Here is an 11734-nt window from a genome sequence, read left to right as displayed (position 1 = left end):
CAGCACGAAGACGGGATGCTGAGGCAGAATGAGTCTCTCATTGACTTTGATTTTGCAATTGCACAAAATTTTGTGTAATACGCTTTTCATTTAGAGTTGTCTTTGTTGAAAATATGAAAAATACAGAAATCAATACTGTATTACTTGCAGTACTTACAGTATGCAATATATGTGCTGTACTGAGTTGTGAATTATTTACTTTTATTTATGGCAAAATTATTTTCTATATGCAATAAAAAAAAAAATATCTGTAACCACATGCCCTGGACGCTGTGTTGTCAATTTTTTGATGTAGTGTCTAATGAATGCTGATGAGTGTTTATATATTGACTGGCTGTGTTTATGTTTTGAAAGCATTGTTTGATTTTGAGCACAGATCAAATGGTTTTGAGGCAAGTGTTTGATTTTGCCAGAAGAGTCAGGGGTTTTGTGAATGTAGTTTAAATACTGCGTTTTGTGTTTAAAGTTTTGAGAATATGGGTGAAGGTTTCAAGAAATGTGTTTTAGCAATTGTGAAATACTGTAAGCAGACAAGTGTTTGCACACCTGATGACTGTGTTGAACCAATTGGTTGGACGGTGCGGTAATTTGACAGTCAGTGCTTTGGTATTGCAAGGAAGTGACTTCATGATAGATTTTTGTGTGTAATGTATGTTAAGTGTGTTTAGTGTTTTGCAAATCACTGTGTGCAGAGTTTTGCAACAAGTGTGAGGTTGACAATGTGCTTATAGTTGTGCAAATATGGGCTGATGTTTTGCTTCTTGAGTGTAAGGTTTTGCTAATAGTGTACTACTTTTAATTTTAGTGTGTAAGCAATCCAAAAAAACTGTAATTTATTTCTTCTGCTGAACACAAAGAAATATATTTTGAAGAATGTCAGTAACCAAACAGTAGTCTGTACCCATTGACTTACATAGTTTTTTTTTTTCCTACTATGGAAGTCAATGGGTACAGACTACTGTTTGACACAAAATGCATACAGTTACAGTTTTTTACAATTGCTATGACAGTTTTTTCAATACATTTAACAAGTTTCCTAAACTCTTAACACGGTTAGCACAACATCCGTCTTTGTAGGCTATACAATTAACACATTTATTGTTGCTTTGACACAAAATGCATACAGTTAACACAAATTTAAAATGCTTGAACTTCTTTTACACTCAAGCTCAACCAATACCAAAACTATGTAATTTCACTGCCAAATTTACAAATGCTTTCACACTGTATGTCAGAACAGATAACATCATGTTCGAAACATAACTTATATAAGCTAAAGTCAAAGTGAACAGCTAAACAGCTATTGTGAATTGAAACACAAATATATTTCATGTATTTTATTCCATTGCTACTGAGAAACAGCTTATTGAAGTTATGCAAATATATAAATTACAGCTGATATCCAAGGAATTACACTCGGGTGTTGAGTTTCTTTCAGTCGCATGATCATATGTTATAAAAGAGGACTCTTTGGGCTGATCTTGTGTGGAAAAGGAACAATATAGAGCAACAGAAAGAAAGAAAGAAAGAAAGAAAGAAAGAAAGAAAGAAATAAAGAAAGAAAGAAAGAAAGAAAGAAAGAAAGAAAGAAAGAAAGAAAGAAAGAAAGGGCAAGGACCAGGACAATGGAGAGGTATATCTTGCAGTAATGTCCTTTTGCAAATAAAGTCTTTACTGCAGGAATTCTGTCTCTGTCTTTTTTTTATTTTTTTTTATAAAATGTACATAAAGCTACTCTGAGATGGTCATTAATTTTTTGTATTGAATTTCTGCAGCAAAAGAAACAAAATGCATGTATTTACTAAACCCAACACAACTAAAATGTAGATAGGCTTCACAAGAAAGTACAGTGCAAAACACAATCTATGATCAATACAATATACTGTCTATTAGCAGACCTGACACATAACATAATGCAGTTTCTGTAATTTCAGCGGATGTTGGTGTTTTTTTGTCATTGTGTTATGATTGACTAAATGTTCCTGTTGGAAGAGAACATGTGTTTGTGTTTTGAATAATTATTTGATTTTGAAACATGTTTGCAGTGTTTTGCTAGACATAGTGTATTGTGTTAGTGTATTACTGTATTTTAAAAATGAGTTTTGGAGTTTAGTTTACAATGTGTGATTTTGAGCATGAAATTAACCGTTTTGCCAATTGTGTGTTTTAGGTGTGTTGGTGCGTTAAGAGTTTAGGAAATTTGTTAAATGTATTGAAAAAACTGTCATAGCGATTGTAAAAAACTGTAACACAAATTTAAAATGCTTGAACTTCTTTTACACAAAAGCTCAACCAATACCAAAACTATGTAATTTTACTGCCAAATTTACAAATGCTTTCACACTGTGTGTCAGAATAGATAACATCATGTTCTAAACATAACTTATAGGCTAAAGTCAAAGTGAACAGCTGTTCATATTGTGAATTGAAACACAAATATATTCCCTGTATTTTATTCCATTGCTACTGAGAAACAGCTTATTGAAGTTATGATTCCCATCTAGGAAGCACTCTCAGGTGTTGAGTTTCTTTCAATCGCATGATCATATGTTATAAAAGAGGACATAGGCTGATCTTGTGTGGAAAAGGAACAATATGGAGCAACACAAAGAGAGAAAGAAAGAAAGAAAGAAAGAAAGAAAGAAAGAAAGAAAGAAAGAAAGAAAGAAAGAAAGAAAGAAAGAAAGGGCAAGGACCAGGACAAGGGAGAGGTATATCTTGCAGAATGCATGCATTTACTAAACCCAACAAAACACAAATGTAGAGAGGCTTCAAAAGAAACTACAGTGCAAAACACAATCTATGATCAATACAATATACTGTCTATTGTATAAGGGCCGACCTGACACATAACATAATGCAGTTTCTGTAAATTCAGCGGATGTTGCTGTTTTTTTGTCATTGTGTTATGATTGACTAAATGTTCCTGTTGGAAGAGAACATGTGTTAGTGTTTTGAATAATTATTTGATTTTGAAACATGTTTGCAGTGTTTTGTTAGATATAGTGTATTGTGTTAGTGTATTTTGAAAATTAGTTTTGGAGTTTAGTTTACAATGTGTGATTTTGAACATGAAATTAACCGTTTTGCCAATTGTGTGTTTTAGGTGTGTTGGTGTGTTAAGAGTTTAGGAAAATTGTTAAATGTATTGAAAAAACTGTCATAGTGATTGTAAAAAACTGTCATTTTTAAATAAACTTTTCTTTTGTAATCTTTTTTTAAAGGCCCTATTTGGTTCAATCCTATAATGTGGCTCCATGTTCAAATTGTTGAATATTACCCATTTTCAATACAGTAATATAGCTACACCAACAGATATTACTGTCTCATCAACCTCTATTCAAAACAATAAACATTGTCAGGAAGATACAGAGATGGCATAAAAAATAAAAGCACAATAACTGAACGTCTTTCAAAAAAAGAAAGAAAAAACAGAATTTAAACAATGGCACTTAACTAGGCCTAAATGTTTTGCAACCCAATAAATGAGAAGTACACATTTTTTCTAGATAAAGAGAACTTAGATGATTAGTATGGGCTGCTTTTGGTGCTTGAGATTTTATTGGTTATTTTGTTTTTAAATAATGAGGTCCGACTGACTGACGCGATCAAGAACGCCGCTCTTCCATTTGCAGAATAACCGGACTTGCGTCCTCTCGTCCTCGGGAGTTCGTTCTCCTGAGTCGAACTTGGCAAGTCCGAAGTAGCCTACCAAGGACGCAAAACGGCCATTGACTTTAATGGAAACCTTGACTCCGCAGCCGCTCCGCAGTTGGTGGAAATTGCCGTTACACGTTGATTTCTTCAAAATTAAAATTGTACTGACAATTAAAACATTAAATTGTTTTAATTGTACCCTGATTTAATTTCAGGATTAATAATACAAATTAGTTTAAATCAATTATAACGTATATTGTTAACTGAAATATAATGTAGGAAGAAAAAATAAATAAATGTGGAAGAGGAATAATTCGAATAAGATGTATAATAGAATTGACCAATGAGAGAAGACTGAGAAACTCCGCCCTGCGTCAGTAGAAGCAGCGCGAACTCACGAAGATACCGAGAGGATATAGAGAATGGGCAACTACGTCACGACGCAAAGCATTCTGGGTAGCGGCGGCCATATTTTAGGACACGGCTGTTGTAACTCTAGGCCATTGCACACTGAGTCCGAAATGTTCGTATGCGTTTTTTCGTATTCGTGATTCGGTGGCTCTTAATTGTCAAAGCACCATCTAAACACCATTTAAACTGCTTGTTACGGATGCGAAAAACGCAGAAAATCGAACCCGTTTCGATGTTTTTTATGACGGACGAAAGTTTCGGAGGCAGTGTGCAAGCGTGATTGAATGGTGCTTTGACAATTCAGAGCCACCAAAACACGAATGCGAAAAAACGCATACGAACATTTGGCACAATAAATAACAACAATAAATAATAGTGAGCAGGCAGCTGGTGGCGGTAATTCTTTGTTTGCCAAACGAGGTTGTGTAGAGAAGAAGAAAAAGGTAAACAAACACACATGGACCGTGCGAAGATAAAGCTCAAGGTTATCTACCAAGCGCTACTTGGACAAAATAAAGGCAATTAACGGGCTCGATCTGTACGAACACAAAGAGTGGTTGACTGACCTGAACAAGCTACCGCAAACAACATTTCCTGACGTGTTTTCTTACCTTGTTTGTGGTGTGAGCGCATACACATTTGAGCAGTTCCGAAATTATAAATCTCTATAATTACTAATTTACTTACCATATTTACCTCAGCATTGCACTAAGTTCAAGTTATTATTTATTGTACTTGTATATTTACACTACATTGTTACTGTGCAGGTCCTGTTATAATTACTCATTTACTTACCATATTTACTTCAGCATTGCACTAAGTTCATGTTATGTGACACCAATAAAAAGATTTAGAATTGACAGTTTTCCATCATTTATTCCATCATTTATAATAATAATACATTTTATTTGTGATACATTTTGTAATACATTTTATTTAAAGACACCTTACAGATCAAAACAGTTAAAATACATTTCAAGGAGGCAATGCAATACAAAAATAAAAAAACAAGACAATGTAAAGAATAAAAAATAAAAAAGAGAAAAAAAGAAGCAGTTAAACATGAAGCCATTTGAAGGTAAAGTTAGGTTATTAACACATAGTATGTAACATGCAGTTCATAAGGTTTATGGCATGTTTTATGATTACTTGCCAATTAGATACTTGAGGGTGTGCCTGTGTTTGTAGTGAGAAAATGTCTGTGCTCTAGCTTTCAGATTTGATGGTCTCTCAATGTAAATTTCAAAGCAGTCTACAATAACTGAAACACGATTGCCAAAAGCCTCAACAAACTGATGTGGCATGCTACCTTGCAAGCAATGTCGCTCAGGCTAGTGCACCAAAGGGCTAAGGTATGTAAACATTGTAGCTATAGTGTCTCTGAACGTGGTGGAAACAGTCTTACGGTCTATGCAGAAGATGTGAGCAATGTGCTGGATGGGCAGATTCAGCCTCAGGCACAACAGAGTTAAGACGAGCATCTGAAAAGGCGAAAGTTTTCGGACAGTCTGTGGCAGGCAAAGAAGAAGCTGCTGAAGCACGCCCATCAAAACATGGAAGCCCAGTGTAGTACTTTACCTTCACATCATCATCTTTAAAGAAATGCTCATCCATCTTCTTTTGGGAGAGCTCTTCCTTCAGTATCCTGTTCTCCTCCAGCAAGTGGTTAATTTCAGCACGCCTGTGGCTACAAAAACTGCATTCCTGCTGTTCTCTGTTATCCTCCGGTGCAGTGTCATCCACTTATAAACTCTGTGCAGCTTCATCCACCTGTGACCTCTGTACAGCTTGCTGTCTCTTCGTCCTCCGGTTAAAACGCTGTGTGTGTGTGTTGTTTTGACTTCTGTGTGGCCAACGTGTAATGACGGTACCCAGTCGGGATGACACTCCAGCATTTCTGGTTTGCCTGATAAAACAAAACAGGATTTATTAGTCTGTGCTTGCAGTTGTCTGGATACCTGCTCATCCAAATAACTTCACACTCAAGTGTAAAGTTGATCGGATGAACGGTTACAGATACATAATGTAACAGTTACATACGTTATAGAGATTCCTTCCTTTATAGCTTAATTTTATAGCTATGCAGCCAGCTAACTTAGTTTTGCGAAGTTAGTACTCTTTCGTAATTGAAGTTAATGTTACGGTTGTTGTGTTGTTACTAGTTTTAACCACATAACAGTTAAAGGTGTTGTAATGATAACTTACCTGTGTGAAAATGCCGTGAACACACGAACATGTGTCGGGAAATGTTGCTGAAGGTGATGTTTGTCCGTCTTACAGTAGCTCTGCGACTTGATTTCCATTGGTTTTTTTCCACGCCGATCGTGAGAACGATTATGACAGTGTGATGCAATATGTGTTCACCATTCTGTCGTTTTTCTGAACTGAATTAGCCTAACTTCTAAAATATACCAATATACTACCGCAAATACTAATATTTCCGCCACTCTACGTTTCTCCCATAACCTCCGTGACCTAAAGTCCCACAATGCCTTGTGTAGCAGTGGCAGTATTACAATTCGACTACGCCACCCCGAGATCTAACCCGGGGAACTGTAAGTAACAAGACTTCTATAAAGTTAGGCAATCAGGTTCGGGCACTGAACAAACAGAGAAATGGTTCCATACAAAAATACAAATTTTATTAATCAAATTCACAGCAATCGAATGAAGATAAAAGGATGCATCGTCGGCAATAAAACACAATAATGAATAACACAAGAATATGTGCCTCAGTATGCTGACATGGAGTCTATTTCACACACACACACTCACAAGACCAGGCTTGATGCTTACTGGTGGGCGTCCAGCGACTCGGGCATGAGTATCCAAAATAATTCACCCCAACGCACGTGCACAGCCACACAACCAGCACGGCAACGATCACACTGTGAAGGTACCCACACTACACACCAAAGAGGGCCCACCACCTCGAGCACGCCGTCCCCACCACCAGCTTCAGCTCCTCAACACATAACAAAGACAGAATAAACAAAATTAACAACAGGTCGTGATTTCACACCATAAATCAGAATGACACACAATGACAAAAATAAAATAACTTTACCAGCAACAGCAGTACTGAAATTAAACAAACAAAATGAAAATGAAATGTTACCAAACAATCATGCTGGTAAATGAAATAAACAAAAGGATAAAGGAGATAACGTTGCAAAAGGACAAAATGAAATTGCGTAGAAAAAAAGGACAATAATACTAATAAATTAAATAAACAAAAAGGCAAGTGAAAAGTTGCACAAAGGACAATAATGCTAGTAAATCAAATAAACAAAAAGATAAATGAGACGTTGCAAAAAGGACAATAATGCTTATAAATGAAATAAACAAAAAGATAAATGAGACGTTTGCAAAAAAGAATAATGCTAATAAATGAAATAAACAAAAAAAAATAAATGAGACGTTGCAAAAATGACAATAATGCTAATAAATGAAATAAACAAAAAGGCAAATGAACTAACGTTCACTGAAAAAAGTGTACAAGGCATGTCATTACTCTAAAGAAGTTTTTATACTTGATCTAAATCAAAACATTTAATTTTCTGTCTAGCCATCAGTGTTAAGTAAAAAAGTTAGGTAGATTTAAATTAAAAGTAAGTCTTGTTAGTGTAAAGTAAATACATTTCTTTAAATTAAATTAAAAATATTGGTTCCCATTGTCACGTGACTTCTAACGTCATCCGTGGTTGTGCGTGAGGACGTTCAGCTTTCCGCCATCTTGTTACACCGCATGGATGAACTCGGCTTGGTAAAACGGGAGTCAAGAAAATTGGTAAGTAATTTTAAACATACGTTTGGCCGTATTATTACCATTATACATGTATGATTTCATAAAATATTATGTTGTACTGTTGTTTTACGGTTAGTATTACTAGTTTGATGGCTCTAACTCGGCTAGAAGGTTTACAAGTTTCCCGACAATCACGATTTGGCTTATGTGCGATCATTATGAAAGTGCAAAGGCTGCTATTTTAATGAAATAGTGCTAAATCAGCGTGTCAGTGGAAAGCGGCTCTGTGATCTGTAACGTTAAACGCTGCTCCGTCTGAAAGCACTGCGAGTTTGAGAGTCGCTTACAACGTGCGTGTGTGAAAAAGCAACACGTGTCAAACATCTTCACAAACTAGTAATGTGAAGTGTTCATAAACCTGTTGTCCAACAAAATACGTTTAATAACAAGTTTTAAATCACTTTATATCGTCAGTCGAGTGTTTGTGAGCTGACGTGGTGACAGTGAGTCGGGGGTTATGACGCAATCGTTTAGCCTATTTTGACAAAAACGGCTTCTACGTTCTAACGTTACGTATGAACTCTAGTTCATAGTGCATATATTTAATATTAAAGACATAGACTAGAAAAAAATGTATTATAATAATTTGACAATAAATCCTTAGACCTTTCTAATGTTTTTAGTCATAGGCTGTCTGCATATTAACCGTTTTTGTAAAATAAGTTGTCTGTAAAATATAAATATTATATTATATTGTTATATTTATTCCTTAATACTCTATTTTTAATAATGGAAATTGTAATAGTAATAGCCTATTTCTTATTTTGTTAAATATTTTTATTTAGCAATAATAATCATAATAATTATTATTAGTCATATTAATATAAACAAAATGTTATACACAACCTTTTTATTTGTAAAAAAAATAATAATAAAAAAATAATAATTTAAATCTCAATTTTAACCAGAATAATAGCAATTAGATATTTTCCCCAAATCGTGCAGCCCTAGTTGTTATTGAAACATAGTATAAAGACTGTTTTGGGTATGCTGGAGTGCGATACTGTACGGCGCCATGAATAAAGTAGCCTACATGCACGCTTCAGACACTTTGTGGACATAATGTTATGAAGCGTTATTATTTTGATGATTTTTATTGATTTATTATGTAGCTTGCGTTCGCAAGGTATTCGCTCTGCTTGTATGGTCTCTCATTTATGATTAATGGTAACACATATCGTTAGTTTTACATTAAGGCCCAAACACATGTCTTTAGTGTCGTGCCTACACACTTATTTTAACTTCTCTTTGTCTTTTGTAGGATGGAGTACTGCTGAACAACAATTAGGACAGGTTTTGAATAATCCAGTCACATGGAAAAACGTAAGTAATTTGCACCTTTAATTATTGCTTTGGAGGGTCAGTTTTGTAATTTATCTTTCTTCTCGCCTGCTCTACCTCACCATTCTCGTTGGCAAGTAACTCAATGTGGAAATGCAAAGATTGTGGTGTCTCCAAAGCCAAGCGTTCTGTTTTTTTAGGCTAGTTCTCAAAGTAAAATAGTTTTTTTCAAAAGTCTATTATCTGTTTCTCTTTCATACAGATTAATGCAGAATTTTTGCGCATCACGACCGATTTATGGCCTCTTTGGACAGACAGAGCTCTCAGCTTCTCCAGGTTATTAGGAGCAAAGGTGGAGTCCTCCGTGAAAAAACTAAGGACACTATTAAAGTTATGGATCAGGTATTGGTTGCATGTGAACAAAATGGCTTATGGCAATCAATTTAGTAGTCTTTTGGTCTAATAAAAACAATACATCTTGAACATTTTGTAGAGTCTGGACATAGACCTCAAAAGAGAGAGCCTGCTGAAGTGCCTGATCATGTACCTTGGTGAAGAGACAAGCTGTCTGATCAAAGAATATCAGGTAATGTACAATGCAAACTACTGACATTTTCTCCAACCATGTTTGCCTTAAAGTCATATTTCATTACCAAATCAACACTTTTGTTTTACTCACCCTCAAGGCATCCTAACTGAATATGGTTATATTCTTGAAGAACAAAACAGGCAAAGGTATAATCTTATGGATCATTTTACTTCCAAGTGGTAGAATGGGAGTGAATTGTTAACTTTTTTAAGCTTCAAATAGTGCATCCATCGATCAAAGAACTGCTAGATGCGGCTTTGTGGTCTTAACTCAAGCCTTGAGGTTGAGTAAAACGTGGGGAAATTTGGATTTGGTAGTGACGTATCGCTTTAAAAGTAATTCAAGTAATTGTGTTATAATTTACACATCAGCATGTGTGACTTTCTTCGACAGAACTCAAGAATATATTTTGAAGAATGTTTTTAAGAGCAATTCAACTGAGGGCTCTGTGCTGTTTTGTTACCAACATTGTTAAAATTCTGCAGTGGACAGTAATTCATACAGGTTTGAAATGACAAGAAGAGTTCTGTAAATGATGACAGAACAGTACATTGATAAATGCCTCTGATTGGCCATTTTGGTACTGAACTCAGCAAATATGTCTGCAATTGTCTACAATGGTAAACACATGGGAGCGTTTGATTGTACAAGTGTTTAAAAGCATTTTCAAAGCCAAAGATGATTTTTTTTGTCATCACTTACTCTACTCTTGTAACAAACCGTACAAATTTTATTTTTATGCTGAAAAAAAAATGAAGGTATTTTAATGAAAGTTAGCAACTGACATTTGTGCTCTACATTGACCTCCACAGTAGGAAAGCTAACTAAATTTTGTAATACAGTTTCAGATGAAGGTTTTTTTCCCCCCACAGTCCCTCATTTACTCTGTGTTCTTGTATGTTTTTAGGCTGACCAGAGGGAGGAAGCGGAGAGAGAATTTGAAAAGACCACCATGGCATTTTTTGTGATCCGAGAAGGTGATGCTCTTAGTCGTGCACTGGATATTTCCATTGTCATTGACGGTGTGGAAGTGCTAAATGAGTTGCCCTCTGTTGCATGTGCTTGTGCCATAATGTTTGGATTCATTTATGCACTGAACTTAAAATATTCTGAAGGACTCAAATATACCTTTGAGGCCTTCCAAAAAATAATCATGGACATAGAGAGTAAGCAGATGAGCCGAAGGGCACAGGACCTCTCTTCGAAGCTGAGTAAACTTTTTTTTTTCCTTTGACCCAGCTACAATGTTCTGCTGATGGCAAATTTTTTGAAGATGTTAGACTGTATAAAGCTTTTTATACAAAGTTAACTGTACTACTGTTTACTAAACCTTTGTTTTATCTAGGGTAAGTTAAATAGTTTACCCAAAAATGTACAATTTACAATTCTACATTCCTGAAGGTTTGATTGTGTAGTCAGTTCTGATTGACTGTTCATGGAAAGATTGCAGAATTCTGAAGGTTTGATTGTGTAGTCATTTCTAAGTGACTGTTCATGGAAAGATTGGAAACTGATTCTTATGTTGAATTTACATTGTATCCAGTGTGTCTATGGATACTAAAAACTGTTATACAGTATGTGTTTTATAACAGTAACATAAACATTGTAGAAATGTTTTGACAAAAATTGTCAAGTTTATAATGTTTCCATTGTTTGAATGTGTATTTGTATGAGGATACACTGTACACATTGTAAAAACAATTGTATTATGACAAAATAAATTGTCAAAAGTTTCATGCTTGAAGTCATTAATTTTAGACAGATGATAAAATTACACATTCTAAAAGTAAATGCATTTCTTTATATTAAATTAATATTTTAAATTGTATTTGGTTGGATATTTGGTTAGATATAAATTAAAAGAATTAAGTTAATACAAAGAGAAAGCATTAAGACAAAGTATAATTTGAGAGATTTCATTCAACTTAAAATCGTTATTTGATTCAAAGCGACTTTTTGCTTTGGCTAAGTAATGGATAGTTAATTAT

At 34.8% G+C, this 11734-nt stretch overlaps 1 protein-coding gene across 2 annotated transcripts; it reads left to right on the top strand.

Annotated features, from left to right (window-relative positions):
- The first annotated feature begins 7783 nt into the window (after positions 1 to 7783).
- On the top strand, positions 7784 to 11479 carry LOC307001844 (uncharacterized protein). 2 transcript variants are annotated; one of them, XM_079618846.1, is made up of 5 exons: positions 7784 to 7858; positions 9138 to 9199; positions 9420 to 9559; positions 9651 to 9743; positions 10654 to 11479. In XM_079618846.1, the coding sequence occupies exons 3-5, from the start codon at positions 9455 to 9457 to the stop codon at positions 10978 to 10980; spliced, it is 525 nt and encodes a 174-aa protein (XP_079474972.1). In that variant the 5' UTR covers positions 7784 to 7858; positions 9138 to 9199; positions 9420 to 9454; the 3' UTR covers positions 10981 to 11479. The 2 variants fall into 2 exon arrangements, with proteins under 2 accessions (XP_079474972.1, XP_079474973.1); XM_079618847.1 differs by lacking the exon at positions 7784 to 7858 and having other exon boundaries at positions 9074 to 9199; positions 9472 to 9559; positions 10654 to 11107.
- Positions 11480 to 11734: the final 255 nt, after the last annotated feature.

This window comes from Phoxinus phoxinus, assembly GCF_949152265.1.
Source record: "Phoxinus phoxinus genome assembly, chromosome: 7".
Lineage (NCBI taxonomy): Eukaryota > Metazoa > Chordata > Actinopteri > Cypriniformes > Leuciscidae > Phoxinus > Phoxinus phoxinus.
The sequence above is the reverse complement of the archived record's forward strand: the minus strand, read 5'-3'. Positions and strand labels throughout refer to the sequence as shown.

Excerpts from the sequence above, each read along its gene's own strand:
- LOC307001844 (XM_079618846.1), top strand. The coding sequence starts at position 9,455 with ATGGCCTCTTTGGACAGACAGAGCTCTCAGCTTCTCCAGGTTATTAGG. Across the intron at positions 9,560-9,650 it reads CTATTAAAGTTATGGATCAG|AGTCTGGACATAGACCTCAA; the intron begins GTATTGGTTGCA and ends AACATTTTGTAG. Across the intron at positions 9,744-10,653 it reads GTCTGATCAAAGAATATCAG|GCTGACCAGAGGGAGGAAGC; the intron begins GTAATGTACAAT and ends GTATGTTTTTAG.